Consider the following 19,426-nt stretch of genomic DNA (forward strand, 5'->3'; position numbering starts at 1 on the left):
ATGGAATATTAAACATTGATCATTCATGGGAAAATTGCGTGTGTGCATCAGCACCATCAGAGAAACACAGTGAGACACAGTCATACCTAACACGGCAGCGGCGGATGGCCGCCCACCATTGAGTCTGGTTCTGTCCAAGGTTTCTGCCCTCTTAAAGGAAGTTTTTCCTTGCCACTGTCGCCAAATGCTTGCTCATTGTGGGATTTGTTGGGTCTCTGTAATTAATATTATAAAGAGTACGGTCTAGACCTGCTCTATAGGAAAAGTGCAATGAGATAACTTCTGTTATGAATTGGCGCTATATAAATAAAATTGAATTGAATTGAAAGCAACAGAAAGAGAGAGAAGATGTCGAGTTAGTAACACGCATTGATGGGATAAGAATGCGTGTAGAGGGAGAGGAGTAGAGAAGAGCACAATGCATCATGGGAAGTCTGTGCCTATAGCAGCATAACTAAGGGATGGTTCAGGGCTCTCCTGAGCCAGCCCTATAAGCTTTATCAAAGAGGAGTGTCTTAAGCCTACTCTTAAATGTGGAGATGATGTCTGCCTCCCAAACCCAAACTGGGACCTGAGTCCACAGGAGAGGTGCTTGATAGCTGAAGGTTCTGGCTACCATTCTACTTTTGGAGACTCTAGGAACCACAAATAACCCTGCATCCTGGGAGCGCAGCGTTCTAGTGGGGTAGAAGAAGGATTTTAAATTCTATTCTGGATTCATGGAAGTGGAAACACTTCAATTTGTGGATTTGGGGGTTATACCATGGAGCTAACCTTTTTTTATTATCTTCTTTTTTAGAGGGGCAATAGAGTTGAGCGTCATTCGCAGTGAGCCTGCAGAACTATGAACAAGATGATCAATTTGGGAGGGACTGAAATTAGCATAGGAGTCATCTGTTGTATTGAGACATGGTACTGAATTACATGCTGATGGAATCACTTCCTTAAATTTAGCTGCATCACTATCAGAAATCTAGTGTAGGATTTGAGTGGGTTTATGAACACTCTGACAGAGGCCAATGGAATCTAATAATGAAATAAAGGCAGTACTAAGGCATCATTATCTATGTCCACATGAATATTAAAATCACCAACAATAATTAATTTATCTGTTTTAAGGACTAAACTTGATAAAAACTCAGAAATAAATGCGGTATATTATATTTAAATAGAATTGGCTGTCGTGTTTTCCAGGTTGGGTGTGAAAGACTTTCAAATGAGTTTAGGTTTAGGGTTGGTTAATAGGCTTGAGTTGAAGATAAATGCAACTCCACCTCCACAGCCGGTGCATCGAGGAATGTAAGTATTTATATTATTAGGGGGAGTGGATTCATTTAGGCCAACATATTCTATCATGACACAGCCAAATTTCAATAAGACAAAATAATTAAATATGATAATCTGATATTAAATCGTTTATTAGTACAACTTTAAGAGTCCACATTTAATTATCCTATTTTGTTGTACTATTGCAGCAGTGGTGTTAATTATTTTTTAGGTTTTTATATAACTCTGTTTATTTTTGACTTAATTTAAGTGGTCGGGGGGCAGACACCGGTACTATGGGATTTTGGGTGGGTAACTGCGGAAGTGCAAAGAAGCGTGTAGGACTGCAACTCTGCCTCCTGGTCTCAACTCTGGGTTGTAATTATTTTGGTCCACTAATAAACTCTGTCAGATTTCTAGATATGAGAGACATCCAAAGTGGGATGCAAACTGTCTCTCCTAATCAGACCAGGTCTTCCCCACAAAGTCCACCAAAAATCTAGAAAGCCCACATTATTTGCTGGACACCACCTCGACAGCCAGCTGTGGAATGATGACATGCGGCTATATGTCTTGACTGGTCACATTTGGCTTGAGCCCAGAAAAAACTAGGGAGTCCGACATTGTCTTTGCATATGTACACACCGACTCAACATTAATTTCAGTGACCTCCAATTGGCATAATTGGCCAACATGAATGACAATCTTACTATATTTAAGCTTATCCTAAGCGAGCAGTTTTAAATAGGATTCAACGTCGCCCGCTCTGGCCCCAGGAATACATTTGACTATGGTTGCAGGTGTCGCTATCTTCACATTTCTCAAAATAGAGCTGACAATAATCAGAGTAGGTTTCTCAGCGGGTGTGTCACTCAGTGGAGAGAACTTAGAATTATGAACTGGTTGGTGGGGAACTGTGGGCTTATGCTTAGGGCTATGCTTTCCTTGGACAGTCACCCATCCTCCTTGGCTTCCCGACTGCTCGGGACAGCTAACAGCTGCATCTGGTCGGTCCGCATCGGCTACCAGTAACACTGCATAAGTGTAGCTTATAAAGATAGCTTCCTATATTTTATTTTTAATCATGTCTAGCCCACTTCAGCCATCCTGTACTTTGTCTTTCACAGGTTCCTATCCACGTCTGTCCCTGAGCTTTAAGCTGAAGAGGAACATTGGCTATTTCATCCTGCAAACCTACATGCCCTCCATCCTGATCACCATCCTGTCCTGGGTCTCCTTCTGGATCAATTATGATGCCTCAGCTGCCAGAGTAGCCTTAGGTCATTGACTTTTAAATTCTTTACAGATTAGCAATCATGTTTGCTGATATGATTTTTAGTCATGCTAGTGGCATGGTGTCACAACTGGTATGCAGGGCCACAGGGAAAGAACTCAAACACAGACAGTACAGTCAGACTTGTGCAGTTCAATTATTTATTGCTAGCTTACTGGCAGGTACAGGCAGACAGAAAGGCAGACTGGTAGTCAGACAAGCAACAACCGGGTACAGACAGGTGGGCAGATACAGGGCCAGATGGCAAAAACCAGCATTGCAAGTATGAATGGAAATGAGCTGGTTTTGTATCTGCAGGGCTGATGAGGGAGAGTGGAAGCAGGTGAGCAGGTAGGCAGGGTAGGCCAGGTAACTGCACGGCTGATGAGAGAAGTGGGAACACGTATGTAGATGGGTGGAGCAGTCATGTGATGGGGGAAGGAGGGAATGTCTGAGGGCATCTGGTGCACAGCTTGAGGATGGCAGGTCTGGGGAGTAAAAGGAAAGAACATGGCCTCGGGGAAGATAGCAGGAGCTGCAGACAGGGACAGATAGAGAGAATCATGAAGGGCTGGGGATGAGAGTGTGTGGCTGCAGGAAGGTACTGAGAGGCAAACTATGATAGCATGGCTCTATATGGCAATGTCTGTCTTTTGGCCAGTCAGTTGGTCCACCACGTTGGTCCAAACTGAAATATCTGATATATGATGGATTGCCATGATGATTTTTTTCCAGACAATAATGGTCCCCAGGCGATCAGTCCAAATGACTTTGGTGATCCTCTGACTTTATATCTAGCATCATCAGGTCAAAATCTAAATTTGATCATATTTGGTTTATCACCAAATACCTGAAAAACTAAGTCAGTCTCAGCTGTACTTGCTAATTAGCAAATGTTAGCTTGCTAATATGCTAAACTAAGATGGTGAACATGGTAAACATTATACTTGCATGTTAGCATTGTCATTATGAGCATGTTATCATGCCAACATCTAGCTCAAAAACATTTAGCATTTATAATATAAATAAGCTTTACTTATATTTTAGCTTTATTTATACTTTTCTTAATGAGGTTACAAAATGCTTTACAGAAAAAAATTTAGATAAAGACCAAAAACAGCAATAAATACCACACAAGGATTATAGAATAAAGTTTAAAAATATATATAAAATGACAAGAGTGGGATGATAAAACCCAGCAACATATTAAATAAACGTTTTCCTATAACAGAAAGGGTGGGCACTATGGCCCTAAAATAATATCACGATATTTCAGAGTATTTCTGCGATAACGATATTCTTGACGATATGATAAAAATCCTGAAAAATATTTATTTATTTATTTATTTATATATATATATATATATATATATATATATATATATATATATATGCTTGTCTATTGAAAATATTATATAAATAATATTTGTAAGAATACATTACCCTATTTCTAGTAAATTATTTCTTATTTCACCATTTTAATTCTACTTAATCCTCCACCTTATTGTAGTGGTTACTCACAAACTACTTTAATCTGCTCACCTTGCTTTTCCCTTCAGTTCCCCCCACACACACACACACACAGGTGCTTGCCCCACCCCGTCTCTTTCTGTTTCTCTTTCTCCTTGTATGTGTTGACCTTCTTCATCAGTAGTATGATTTATAAAGTCGCCCAAAAAACACAACTCGTGTTTTGGACATTTTCATCCTCAATTCCGTTTTCATAGCAGCTTGGTGAGCCGCGTTTGGAGGATGACGTAGCCTATCGAAACGATCAAAACCAACTTGGTACCAAATGGTATCGGCACCAACAGGTACACTTATAAGCTTTTACTAAACAACAACATAAGTAGGACACTCTCTCTCTCTCTTTGTGTTTCTCTGCAGAGCATGTGCGATTGTCAATTGCTTGCACGGGAGGGGTAGAGAGAAGGGAGATTGTCCAGTTAACTGATCGTGGATGGCGTCATTAATATACCTGGGCAGCACGACCAAGTAAAGTCTATGTTTGGGAAACACAGCTTGATCTTCCTCTACTGAAGTAGCTCCCCTTTTTGGAACCAACTTCTCCACCATGGAGCCAGCAGCAATGTTACTTTCACTTTCAGCCACGCTTGTTGTTGCTGTGCATAACAGTAGTGGGTTTGGGGGTTCTGACAGCAAAGGCCCAGTCACCTTTGGTCACAAGCCAAGATCTAGGAACACCCAGCAGAGCTGCATCCACAGATGTAAGGGAACACCAAGGCACATAGGGGGTCAATAACTCCTTGATATAATTTGGAGCAAGGCAATTTTACGCTTTACAAGTGATTAGTAGAATTTTAAAATCAATACGGAACATAATAGGCAGCCACTGTAAGTTGGCTAACACAGGAGTCATGTGTTCATATTTATTGGTGCCTGTTAAAATTCTGGCAGCAGCGTTCTGCACCAGTTGGAGTCAGTAAAGGGAGCTCTGACTGATACCAGTATAAAGTGCATTACAGTAGTCCAGTCCAAAACAGAGAACAACAGAGTAAGTTCATTTGGGGAGTTAAGAACGTAGCAGGTGTAGCTGTTCCCTTTAGACCAACCCCAGTTTCTAGACGGTGCAGGGGAACACTGATTGATCATGTCGAAAGCAGCACTCAAATCTAATAGCACTAGGACGGAGCAGTCACCTCTGTCAGCTGTTAAAAGTAGGTCATTCGAGACCTTCACAAGGGCTGTCTCTGTGCTATGGTGAGCTCTGAAACCTGAGTGAAAACTATTAAAAATATTATTGTTATTCATAAAAGAGATTATTTGGTTTGAAATTACTTTTTCCAGCACCTTAGATAAAAAATAATAATTTAGAAATTGGTCTGTAATTGTAATATGGGATTTTTTCAGTAGCAGTTGACTACATGTTTTGAAACAATTTGGAAAGATGCCAGAAGTCAGATAACTGTTAATAATCAACTGTTAATAAATTGTCTCTTTTACTGTTTTCTAGTAGTTTATCATATATTCTTTAAGAGTGTTGTAAATAACTGCACACTTATTTAACTTACATTTGCATTAAAAATTTCTGCACTATGCTTTTAAGGATCAAGTGTGATAATTTAGCCAAGGGAGGGTGTGTTATGGACAGAATAGCATTAGACACCGAGATGGAAACACAGATGGTTTTATTGTACACGAGTTTAAACAAGCAGTGAGTAGAACGGGTGATGATGGTTATTGAGACTCCAGTGTGTGTTACTGAGTTGGAAACACACACTGGAGACAGGAACTCAGGAGAGGAGAAACACACTGTTCAAAGGCTGGAGTCCGACGCGTTGTCTGGTAGGGCAGAGAGTAGTGTCGTTGTAGAAACAAGACCGGACACTGACTGAGGTGAGTGGGGCGTTTTTATACTGGAGCTGAAGCGATGCAGATGAGGATCAGATGTGTGATTGGCAACAGGTGTCTGATTAGAATTCTGGTGAGGGAGTACGCTGTGGTTGTGAGGTTATGGAGCCTGGCATGTCCGTGACAGGGTGTTTGATTTTAGCTTTCTGATTTTCATTGGAGGAATACATGGGCAAGAATGGAAAGATGGTGACTGTTGAAACAGGTTAATAATTCATCTGGATTTTGTGTTTTAAAAAGAAGGTAAAGGAGCTTTAAAAATAATAGCTTTGTAGTCTGATACAAAGACATCTACTAACTCTACATTCTCTGGGCAGAAACCAGAAGACAGTACCAAGTGGAGGATATGACCTTTGGAATGTGTAGCTCCTTTAACTGATTGTAAAAGACTGAATGATTCCACTAGGAACTCAGCAGACATTGGATATGAAGCAGGCCTGTCACCAGGATGAAGTGACAGAGGCGGCTATTAAAACTTGCAAGGGGACAATTTTTTTCATAAAATAAAATTAATTGATTTGATTTTGATTTGATTGAACTATGCAATTGCCTTAGAAAGGCTCAATAACCACAATATAAGGCAAAATCAAAGAATACATTTATTAATCAGAGCACTTACATAAGAATGTAGGACTAGAGGAGCGCTAAATATTTTTTCGAATTTCTGAACAACATTGACATTATATGTCAAAAATCAGCAGAGGGGCGTAGAAATAGCTGTTTGCAGTGCTTGCATCTCTCTCTCTCTCTCTCTCTCTCTCTCTCTCTCTCTCTCCTCTGTCTGTGGATTGCTACAATGGGGGCCGAAAGTTCTATTTACAACCAGGAAAAGCATGTAGGCTAAGAAACCAATCTTAGTGACATGTTCTGTCTGTCTATCTATCGACCTCCTCCGCTTCGTTTCAGTACTATGGAACAGCAGCGCTATCCATTGTTCTGAAACAACAGCGAAGCAATAGTCACATGTATCTCAGCCAATAATTTTGTTGTTTTTGCTATTTTTCTACAGATACATAAACAGAGGGGACAAAAAATAGCCTACAACTGAGGAGCCCCCTTAAGACCCTCGTGCCAGGCCCAGTATGAAGGGCAACATATGTGAATATTAAAATCACCCAGAATAAACACTCTGTCATACTTAGATAAAACAATAGATAAAAGTTCAGAAAAATATAATATAATTGTTTTACCTTGTCTATAAACTAAAATACACAGTAATGGAGAAGGACCTGAAATAAGAAAGCATAAGACTTGAGTAAATGAAAGGGCACTTAAAACATTTCTTAACAGCTAAAACACTGCCTCTCCTAAAGGGTCGAGGAAGATGGAGCTGTTCAAAAACTGGGAGTGCAGCCTCCACTAAGGCAGCAGAGTCTGCTGGAGTCAACCATGTCTCAGTTATCATAAAGACCAAATTATTAGCAACAATCAGTTCAATAATTAAGAATGATTTGTTACAGAGACCTTGCGTTCAGAAGGTCAATTTTTTGTGTGTAGCATTCAGATTTTAGGGCAGATGAGCAGATTCCCCTCTAAGGTGACAAACGTTGCAGGTATTAGCTCCCGCTGAGGTCTTTCTGTGGCAATAGGGCCTGTTGTTTTAAATTACTGGGATTGTAGAAACTGGAGATGAATGACAGGGGAGCACTGTGCAGGTCTGAGAGGTGGCGATGATATTACGACATTGTCCATGTTGCAACTGGACTGGGTAGCATTTATGTTACAGTAGGCATTCAAAAGTCCAAAGCAATTGGTTAACCTATTGTAAAAAGCAATGTCAGGAATTGGAGACTTTGTAGGGTTGCTAGTGAGTCCTGGCTCAACATGAGTAGTAGAGTCAGCTTTTAATATTTTGGACTGCTGTTTACAGAGTTTATACCAGCGTGAACAATGACCTTGGTAGTATTAGGTTAATTTGCAAGGATCTCATGGCTTTATTGGCTATATCTTGGACAGTGACATCCAGGAAACAACAAGTTATTGCTGAACTTGTTCTGACATTCCTGATGATACAGTCACCTATAACCAGGGTTGTGAGCTGACGTTGGTGTTGACCTTTGGACTCTTATCTGGTTACCCTGAAGGAGGAGAGCCAGTGCCATTCCTTGGGACCAGTAACTGCCAGGCTAGTGGTTTCATATGCATGCTTGTAGGTGGTTGTGCCGAACTAGCAGGGGGCTCCAGGTTATCAATGGGAAGGTGTCCCAGCTTCCCCAACACCTTGAACCTGTTACCCAGCTGAATAGACCCAGAACAAGGAGTACAGGAGGGGTTCCTACCTCGTTTCTTGTCACCTCCGACGACAATCCAGGGCTCAGAAAGAGCAGGTGTGGAACAGTTCCATTTCTCAGGTTTTACACCCTGCATGTGCCAGGGATCTTCCTCGTGGATCGATCTGAAACTCTGCAGCTCTGGCTCTGCGATGACAGAGGGACCAAGCCAAGGAAGGGTGGTGTTGTCAAGAATGTGGGAGGCTTCTGCTGCCAGAGAGTCAAGGAGTCACTCATCTTCTTGGATTTGGTAAAGCCTGGAGATCCGACCTTCAAGTTCGACTATTTTCTGAGTTAGCCGAAAGCATCCAGGGCTGTCTGGTGGAGAGGTGAGTGGAGGCATTGATACCAAAATGTAACTGCAGAATTAGCAAAATAGAGTGGTAAAAGTCTGTCATGGCAGATGTGGGATCTACTCCTTAGGCAAGATCCAATATGGAATAATCAAGGCACAGCTCAAATCAGATTAAAATCAATTAAGAACTAAACAACCAAGGACATCAAGTTTTAAAAGGGCAGTAAAAGCTAAAAACCATTAAAAAGGACATTAGAAACTAAAGCGATCAAATTGCAATCAGCCACATAGTTAGCCATATATTAGACTCCATGCCTGCAGCCTCTCTGATCCCCAATCCTGTTGTTATTCCCTGTAATTCTGCTCCTTTTCAGACTAAATGTCTACCACCTATTCCGCTCTGTCTAAATAACCATAACCATACAAGTTTAAGACCAGAAAAGGCTTAGGGCTGATTCATTTGAATATTAGAAGCCTGTTCCAGCACCAGAAACCAGAAACTTGATTACTTAAATATATTAGTCTCCCAAGCAGATTCTGATATTTTTGTTCTTTCAGAGACATGGCTTAAGAGTAGCATTAGTGATTCCCTCATTAGTGGGGTGGCCATAAATGATTACAATCTTTTTAGAATTGACAGAATGGGAAGGGGCGGTGGTTTGCCGATTTATGTCAAATCTTGTTTTTCTGTTTCTATTTTACATGCTGTCACAGTGCCTAAATGTTTTGAATTCATTGCCCTTATGGTAAAAAGTGGGCCTGACAATTCCATTGTTGTAATAAGAATTTATAGACCTTCAGCTGATGATAGGTCCATTGATTTTTTGGCAGAGTTAATTTCTTGGCATTCCATCTCGGAAATGATACTTTTGGGAGATTTTAACATTGACTGTTTGAATGCTTCTGATTATTTAAAGGAGATTTCTTTGAGCCTCAGTTTATCTGATCAATGAACCCACCAGGCCTAATCTGAAGAACCCTTTAAGATCTACCCTAATTGATTTAATTTTAAAACAGGTGTTGGGACTCCACAGATGAATTAATTCATTTGTGTAATTTTAACTGAACCTTTGTTAGGAGAGCATTTGAACTCAGCATTCCGTAATCCTGAGAGCCATTGAACGTAGCCTTTCAGCTGCCATTCGTCAGTCTGACCTCTGACCCATGATATCACCAGGTCAATAAAAGGGGTCAGCGGCCACTGTTCTGTCTCTTTTCTCCACTCTTCTCTCTACACCCGGACCTGATGGTTCGCTAAAGCTCGGCGTGGTCTGCTCGGCGCAGATCCACCGACGAAAGGATAAATGATTAGGCTGCAACAGCTGTCTTAAGATTTCTGGTAAGGGCGAGAGTAAGCAAGCTCTTTTTCATCCTGGCTTCATCTCCAGCACTGCTGCTCAGCAACAGCTCTTACCACTATGTAATCTGCTCAGAGCAGAAACAATTCTCACTCTCTTACCACAGCGCTGCGAGAGCCTGCATAAAATTTCGGCAACAAAGTTTAGCGCCATCGGCTGCTACACACAGTCTGCCAGCTAACTTTAAGAACTGACTTTGAGCCACAGAGGGAGTGACCTCTGCACAACGGACTGCACACCACAGTTTCTTCAATCGGAATCAACATTCTTCCCTGCCTGGCTCATCCAACAGAACCGTCAGATAACAGCAGCATGTTCAAAACAACCATTCTTCCTTTACAGACTGGTAACCTAACCACTGAACCTGTAACTGGGCATTACATACCATAACTTGGCTAAGCACAGGACTATGTTACTTTGTGAATGTAAATGTATTGATTTGGTTCATTGAGATTTATTGTTGTGATGTGTTTTCACCGTTAGGTTAATTTGGTAGCTACATGCTAAGTTGATGTTAGTGATGTTCACACAGACACAGGGTCTTGTATGCAACTAACTATCCTCTTTCTAACCTGGCACCGTGTATCCTATACAGCTCACAAATCCACCCCACATATCCACCCCAATTTGACTTTAACAGAGCCACACTCAAACATACATGGCCTGGCCGCCATTTTGAATTAGATTTATTTTGCTTGCCGTCATTTTCAGTGAACTTTCTTTGTCTGACGACATGCGGCCTCAGCAAAAGGGGATCCTAGCAGCCATCTTGGATCACCCCCTCACACACACACACACACACACACACACACACACACACACACACACACACACACACACTTTGTTCTATAGTTTAGTGCATTTAGAGTTAGACTTCACATTGTGTGTTTTTGGTTTATTTATCTTTAAGTAAATGCTTGTGTATAATTATGCTTGTTTCTTTAATGTTGCACAAGAGTGAATAATGTAACAACCTCTTCTATGTTGAACTCCAAATCCTTCAACCTACTAGTCATTGATGGCAATTCTGGTTATAGTTATTCATTTAATTATTATTCCAAATTGATAGTTTAGTATATTATATTTCACTCAATAAATTGATTGGCTATTATTTCTCTTCTTTAAAAAGAGTAGTGCCCCGAGGACTTTATTAATTAAAGTTATTATTTATGATTATTTTTGCTAATCTTGATAGCCAAATTTAATTGATTGCACCTACACAATTTGGTGCCCCTTTAACCATTGTAAATCCCAACACAGGAGTGACAAAATTATTTCAAGTGGTGTTTTCGACTTAGGGATTAGTGATCATTGCCATTTTCCATGTATTAGGAACACACATGTGAAGAGATTTTGATCTCGAACTATAGTTAAGAGGAATTTAAGAATTTTTAATGACTATGCTTTTCTTAATTACCTCTACTAACTATCAACATTTTTCATGGAATGAAGTGAAGCTTGGTCCCTAGCTAAAGAGGCATCCCACTGGGCTTCTTTTAGGAAGATTAGAAATAAATGCACATCCCTTGTGAGGAAGGCTAGATCTGATTATTATTTGAACTTGGTCTCCAGCTCTTATTCAAACCCTGCAAAATTCTGGAAGGTGGTAAAATGCAATTGTGCTGCCTCCCTACCTACCTATCTCAAGTTTGATGATTGCTTAGTGTATGATCATTTTAAGATCTGTTCTGCCTTTAACAGACACTTTGCAGCAGCTGGTTACATTTTTGAAGACGTGGATAGTGGAGTTCCTCCTAAATCTACTATAAATCATGCCTCACAGTTTACTCTGGATTCTGTCTCTCGCAGCGTAGTTCTTGAGGCTCTTCAGACCGATCTGAAGAAATCTACTGGTGAAGACAATTTGGATCCTCTTTTTATTAATCTCTCTGCTCTGCTAATTGTTGAACAATTAACTCACATTTTTAACCTTTCTTTCTATTTCTACTGGTGTTGTTCCCAGAGGCTGGAAGACTGCTCATGTCATCCTGTTGCATAAGGGTGGAGATAAGAGTGATCCGAATAATTATAGACCAATATCCAAATTGCCTTGTTTAGCTAAAATTCTAGAGTCACTCATAAACAGTCTCACCATTAACTCTGTTCTGAGCCCGCATCAATCCGAGTTCGGGTCCATGCAAAGCACTGTTTCTGCCATCACTTTGGTTGTGATTGATATTGTCAGTGCTTTAGATGTGAAAAAACATTGTGCTGTACTATTTATATTAATAATACTGCATATTTCTTAACTAACTGCCATGTACATTTATATACGGATGATACAATATTGTATTGTATTGCCGACTCCACTCAGCTAGCTGTGGAGAACTTGCAACATTCCTTTAACATTCTCCAGGCTGCGGTTAAGGATCTTAAACTTAAACTACTGAATGCTCATAAAACTAAGTTTACACTGTTCTCTAGAGCAAGAAATATTGGTAGCAAAAACCTTTGTATTTCAACTGTACAAGGATCCAACATAGAGAGATTTACAGGATATAAATACCTTGGTATTTGGATAGACGACAAACTCACATTGAAATATCATATAGACAATTTTGTCATCAAATTACATCAAATTGTTTTTTTTTAATATATAGAAATAGAACTAACTTTCTTGCTGAAGCTGTTTTTCTCTCTATTATGGATTATGTTGATGAGATTTATAGGCATACATCTGCCTCTTCTCTTAAGCCCTTGGATGCTGTTTATCATTCTGCTCTGAAGTTTATTACAGGTGATGTGTATAGCCTGCATCATTGCATCCTGTATGGAAAAGTTGGGTGGTATTCTCTGTCTGATAGACGTGATAAGAATATGTATTTGTTTATTTACAAGGCTCTTATTGGGAAGCTGCCATCTTCAGAGAAGTGCCATCACTTCTCCGCTAGTTTGGTCCTCTGGACCATATCAAACACGGTCTAATGACGGGCTTCCTCTGCAAGTCCCTCGCGTTTTACTTAGAAGTTTCTATGCTCTGACTGCCTGGAACTCTTTACAAAGCACCCTAAATATGAATTCTTTGTGAATTTAAATCCATGATGAAGAACCTTTCAGCTTATGTTTGTACCTATTTTACTTGAATTGTTTTTGTAGCTTGTATATTTTATGAACTCCATGAATGTATATACTTGTTTTAATTGACTGCTTTAATTAGCTTAAGTGTTTTCTTTTATCTGTATGTTTTATTATTTTGTATCTTTTAATAATTTAAACTGTTACTCGACATAATTGTAAATGTTAAGTTAAGTTTAAATAAATGTAATATATATAGCTCAAAGCACTGGTGTGCCTGAGTACAACCTGCTGTAGACTCTTAGTCTTATTTTTTGAGAGGGAAGCTAAGAAAGAAGTGTTATTTCCAATGGCAATTTCACCTCAATAAAAAGGGATGATAGTCCACAACAGTGTTCAGTATTAACTGCTAAATATCCATCTGCCATTTTAATTTTTTTGCCAGACCTGCTACTCATTCAGTCTAACTGCTCATTTACTTACAGTAACAGTGGATCAGCACTGTTGTCTCACATAGTCACAATGCCATGTTTGATTCTTGGTCCTCTCTGTTTCCCAAATTTCTTAAGACATGAACAACAGGTGGGCTAGGGATTTTAAATTATCTGTATCTGAAAGCAGTAGCATCAATAGATGGCTCCGCTTTCCGCACCATCAAAAGGAAGGAAGACTGTGTCAGTTCATAAACCACTTTTTTCCTGTATAGTCACAGTAAAACACCACTGTAACTTTACAGGAAAAGGGGCATTATGCCTGATGCACCTTCCAATCCATGTAGTGTCCCATAGTTAATTTTAGAGGTACCTTTTTAGTATAATGCACTCACCTTCAAATGCACGTGAGCACGCAGTCCTACAGGTCCTCCAAGTATTGGCATGTAAACACCGCCTGCCTTGTCTGAATGCTCATTTGTAAACACCCTCGTGGCAGAGTATACTGACCAAAAGCCCTCCAGGCAGACTGAAATTTACCTGTCTGCCCACCTGCACCTGCCTGTAAGCCTGTATATACCTTAATTGTTGCAATAAATTCCTGAACTGTACCAGTCTGCCTAGTTGTCTGCATTTGGGTCTTATCCCTGTTACTCCACTCAAACCAGCCGTGACAGCCAGTCAAATATGAGATTTGATTTCGGTAACTGATACAGTCTCTGATAATGCTTTACACCCCATTTCCACCTGGTATTAACATGTGAACGGTATCTGGATCTGTTATGTGTGGCCTTTGCAGTTACACCTGGCAACTGCTTTTTAGAAACACTAATGATGAGGGATGGCAATGTTGGTTGGTCCACCACTTTGGTCCAGACTAAAATATCTCAACAAATATTGGATGAATTAACATAAAATGTTGTACATACATTCAGGGTCCCCAGAGGATAAATCCTGATGACTCTGGTGATCCCCTGACTTTTCATTTAGTGCCACCACCAGGTTGAATGTCAATGTATACAATATGTGTCAAAATATTTCAATCTGGTTCAAAGCAGTGGACTGAACTACAACTACTCACTGACCCACGCATCCCTGGAGCCACAACACTACTAAAGCAGAAAAATAAAATGTCAGAGAATGTCATGGTGATTGGGATTGTTATGAAAGCACAAAGTTGCAAGCTAGTACTCACTGGAAATGATCACCAATCATTTTTAACAGCTACAGACTGTATTTGATGGTTGTTTTGTAATAAGGGCTAATAAAATCCTTACTTGTTCTGTAGCTATGGCGTTCCCTCAGTATGCAGTCTTGCCGACCTCCTTTTAACCGTCACCTCCCTCCAAATCTGCTTGTCTGCAGGTATAACCACGGTGCTGACCATGACCACCATCAATACCCACCTTAGGGAGACTCTACCCAAGATCCCCTACGTCAAGGCCATTGACATTTACCTCATGGGTTGCTTTGTCTTTGTCTTTCTGGCCTTGCTGGAGTACGCCTTTGTCAACTACATCTTCTTCGGTCGAGGTCCTCACCTGCAGAAGAAGGTGGCCGAAAAGGCTGCGAAGTCTAACAACGAGAATAAGAGCAGAGTGGAGAGCAACAAAGTGCAGGTGGCAAAGGGCTTTGTGCAGTTTTCATACTGTTGGGTTAATGACATCATAGAGCCCAGACACACCAAGCCAAGAATTTGGTACTGTTGAGCCATTGTTGTATTACTGATTACTGTATAAGGGTATCTGTTCTGCTTTATTTTTGGGCAAGTTTCATTCACACAAATGCCACCCAAGAGTAAAAAGAAAAACATATATATATTTAAACTCCAAATTAATTCAGATTAATGCAATTCAAGTTCTCTTAACTCACTCGTATATGCCACAACATATCTGGTCATATGAGTGGTTCTTGCATGAGGCCCATTGAGTGAGAGCTGTCTGACTGGCTATTCAGCCTGGCAAATTAGTAATCCACCAATTTAGTGGGTGTCTCTTTATTTTTCATGTTTACAGTACCTTTTAATTAGGAACATTTGAGTAGTCAGAAACACTAGAAAGGCGCTATATAAGTACAGTCCATTTACCATTTACCATTTCTATTACTTGTTCTTTGAAGAACAAATACTGACTAGTTGTTTCTCCTCATGCTGTCAGACAACATATGTGAATATATTGCAGTCAGCTGGCTGTCAGCTATGTGGTGTGCATGTCCACGTACAATATTTAAGAAAAGACTTGAGGCAACGCAAAGCATTTCATCAATTAGTCTGGTGTGTCAAGGCCCTTCAGGGACCAAGTTCTTGCACACCAGAAATCCAAAAACCAATGAATGAAAAAATAATGCAAAAGAGTGAAGTTCAAACCTTGCCCACTGTAACACCTCTATGCACCTGGCCAATTACTTCATAAAGTGGACGTGATTTTCGAATTGTCGGTTTCGAAAAATTATCGGATGCAGGTGTGGGAGGGGGGTATTTCAGATGCTGTTAGACAATCCAACTAGCACTTCAAACATACTGACAGCTGGAGTTTTGTTGTACTTCAACGTCTTAGTTGTTCCTCTAATGTGTTGTGGGATTTCCAACTACTCTAAGAAAATACAATATGCTTCCTTCAAAATTGCTTAAAAAGTTTTCTTAAAACAAAGATCTTTATGTTTCTTACTTGAATAGTGCAGTCCACGACATAATGCTCAAATTCCCAGACATTTCACCTAAATAGGATGCTGCTGTTGTTAGAGACCCAGCCTTTGACTTTGCTGTCTATTTGAGTTTTGGTTACAAAATTAATTTAATGAAATCTAATGACCTCCTTCCTCAGGTTGATGCTCATGGCAACATCCTCCTGACCAACCTAACAAGTGAGATGGGTGCAGCAGACATGATGGGCGCTCTAAACGACCCTCGGGCTACCATGTTCTCTTACGACAGCGCCAGCATACAGTACCGCAAGCCCATGACCAGCCGAGACCTGTACAGACGGCCGGCCATTGAACGTCCAATGGGCCACAAGGGCAGCTTGCGGAGGAGGGCCACGCAGCTCAAAGTCAAGATCCCCGACATCATGGATGTCAATGCCATAGACAAATGGTCCCGTGTCGTCTTCCCAATCACGTTCACCTTCTTCAACCTGGTCTACTGGCTTTACTATGTCCACTAGGGCAGCAGTAGCGAGCCTTTGTGGCAGCATCACTTCTCATGATTTGTTAGAAAAGCTACCTAGGTCTTGTACAGGGATGAAAATAGAGGAGCGTTCAGTCCATTTGTATAAATCCTGTTTTGGAATGAGTAGTACTGGATGTCTTTGCAATGTACATTACAGACATAGTAAAGGTATGGTATTTCTTAAGTCCAAACTTGCCAAAAAGACTTTGCTGACTCCAACATTACAGGCAATGATCTTTGATTTGTTCCATCTCTTTTTCTTACCTTCTGACATCTGGCCTTTGTGCATGTGCATCTTTTATTTGTTTATAAGGTCAACAAAAGTAAGGGAAGGCCAGTGCAAAAATAGGTAACTAAAACAGTTTTTACATGATTGGAAGAATTCCATCGTATTAAGGTAGCCCTTATTTGGTCTAAGCGCAGTGCTCTGACTGAAGTCATTTTTGTGGGATTAGGTATGTAAAGCCACAAAATTAAATTCATTTTGCACTGTTTCTTTTCATTTCTGTAAAACAAAAAGCTTTACATGGCTCTACCAAGCCACTTTGTATTATAATCATCATACTGTATGCTTTCACTGCATTTTTAAGGTAAGTACAGGACCGTTGTTAATTGGAACTCCACTAATTTCTCAAAAACAAAATGTAGTTTGTACCTATGTTATTCTCACAACATATGTGAGCAATGGCATGTGCAATGCAATAGTCTTTGAAAGAAAGCAGTGGTAAAGAATGGCCAATGATGTGACCATGCTTTCAAAATCATATTCAAAATTTCAAGCCCTGATAAAACACACTGCTGGTGTTGAAACACCTGGTGTTACATACTATTATTGAACGTTTTTGTCAGATACCTGAAGTTATACTGTACATAACTGTTTATTTGTTTCATAATTAAAGGGCAAGTATAAGGTCAATGTTAGTCTAATTATTTTTCAGTGGATTGCCTTTCAGTTTATCAAGGTGTATGTAGTCAGGGCTAGGGATCAGTTGTAAGACCCAAAATCAAATTTGCTCCAGTACCACAGTCAGATTCAAAATACATTTTTGAAGACAAACTAGTGTTGGGGACAGCAAAAGTAGCTATTAGCATCAATTAGCAACACACAAAGTTTATGAAATAGCCAGCCTGGTGTCCCTAGAAATTACGTCCATACTGGACAATTCCTCACCTCAACAGTAAAACAGTGAGTAGAAGCCTTACTAAAAGTGTACGTGCACACAAAAGCCATGCACCCCAAAAAAATCAGACTTGTAAAACTGTGCGTATGCAGGCAGTGTTCTCTTTATGAATCACAATCCACCTGGAAATGTGCGCACGTAGATCACCCTCATATTTTGCCCTCTACATGCCCACATTCAACCATAAATGGTCAATGCAATAGAAATGAGCATGCAGATCAGTGGTTCTTTAAGGTGAATCATGGCAACAACCGAAAGGAAGACCAAGAAAAGGAATTTTTATGACACAGAAATCTTGGTGCTTGTGGGTGAGGTGGAGGTTGGAAAGCACATAGGCCTATTGTTTGATGACCACAGCAGAAAATGCTGCGAGTGGAAACTTGTCGTGCTGCTGTTAATAAGTTCATCAAACAGGACAGTACCAGAAATTTTAAAAAGTGGTCAGATCTAAAAGTGGAGGCAAAAAAACAAAACAATTGCATCCCACTGTCAGAGCGTCTGCTACTGGTGGGGGCAAGGGCACACCCGAGCAGTCACCGCTGGAAATCCGAATGGCCTCTATACTCAGGGAAACAAGTGTGTGTGACATAGTGTCGGAGAAGGAGGGAGACACTGACATGGCTGAGACCGCAAGTTTGTTTTTATAGATCACAACTTTTGTGTGGGAAGTGGCGCACGCCTCTTTCAGGCCCCCTTTTGTGTGTACGCAATGGTTATAAATGAGACCCCAGGTGACTGTGAAGGCCATAGAATATGATTCACATCGTTTTCATCAAAGCGTTCAGTGAGCCCTCGTGATCTGAATGTAAACATTACATTCTTTACATTCCCCCACTCTTTTAGTCAGGATTTTCCTTTAATATATCTGTCTGTACATCTATTGGATGCTGCATTTGTGTTCATTTCAAAAGTGTTAGTAGGATTGATTGAATGACTTGACCTGTTGTGGCCAGGTCATTTCATCTGAATGTTCCTCAAACAATCCCTGGACATTTTTTGATGGTATCAATGTGTTGATCTACAGGTGGCTTAGACAACTAAAACACCTAGTTATGGTTATGGAAAGATTGTGATAATAAAAGGGTGATTGTTAATTGCATGAAAGTTGAGCATGCCACATGCCCATCCACAGTAGTGAAGTGGTAATTCTGCAGACGAAAGAAATACTCGAGGCAACCACTTGTCTCTCTGTAGGTTTACTTCAAACATCTGCAGACGGGCTCACAGCAGCAAAACATACATCAGTATGATCTGCTCTGAATGAGTGGAGAGGGAAAGGAGCATCCGTTATTTATCCAGTCTTGTTTTGTAATTCCATATCATCATTTTCAATTAACTGTTCTCAATAATTCTCAACAATCATACACAGATTAAGTATTGATGCCAAACAATTATGGTGCCTGCTACACAAAAGAGTCATATATATATATGTGTGTATGTATGTATGTATGTGTATATATATATATATATATATATATATATATATATATATATATATATATATGAGCCAACTGACAAAGGCTGAGAGAGGTGCAATGGAAAAACAAGTACCCAAGAAGTACAACCAGATGTCCATACCTGAAGCACTCGAAACTGCCAAACAAAGGCTCCAAACGTTGGCAAGCCGCCTAAAGAGATACACGAGAGATAATGAAGATAGAAGAATAAACCGGCTGTTCGCAACCCAACCTGCTAAAGTGTACACTCAATGGCAGGGTAATAACAGCAGAGCAGACCCACCAAGGCTGGAAACTGAACAGTACTGGAAAAGTATATGGGAGAGGGAGGCATCACACAAC

The 19,426-nt window shown here is 40.2% G+C and overlaps 1 protein-coding gene across 4 annotated transcripts in view; it reads left to right on the forward strand.

The window, feature by feature from the left end:
* The window catches only part of gabrb1 (gamma-aminobutyric acid type A receptor subunit beta1), a 91,004-nt gene extending 73,642 nt beyond the window's left edge, over window positions 1-17,362 (forward strand). For 3 of the 4 annotated variants that reach the window (XM_044166376.1, XM_044166378.1, XM_044166379.1), the window contains 3 exons: window positions 2,394-2,546; window positions 14,646-14,899; window positions 16,103-17,362. In XM_044166376.1, coding sequence (XP_044022311.1) covers window positions 2,394-2,546; window positions 14,646-14,899; window positions 16,103-16,441 — 746 coding nt within the window. In that variant the 3' untranslated portion in view covers window positions 16,442-17,362. The remainder of the gene's footprint in view (window positions 1-2,393; window positions 2,547-14,645; window positions 14,900-16,102) is intronic. The other variant, XM_044166377.1, reaches the window with a different exon arrangement.
* The last annotated feature ends 2,064 nt before the right edge of the window (window positions 17,363-19,426 follow it).

The sequence above is a fragment of the Siniperca chuatsi genome, linkage group LG15 (genome assembly GCF_020085105.1).
Source record: "Siniperca chuatsi isolate FFG_IHB_CAS linkage group LG15, ASM2008510v1, whole genome shotgun sequence".
Classification (NCBI taxonomy): domain Eukaryota; kingdom Metazoa; phylum Chordata; class Actinopteri; order Centrarchiformes; family Sinipercidae; genus Siniperca; species Siniperca chuatsi.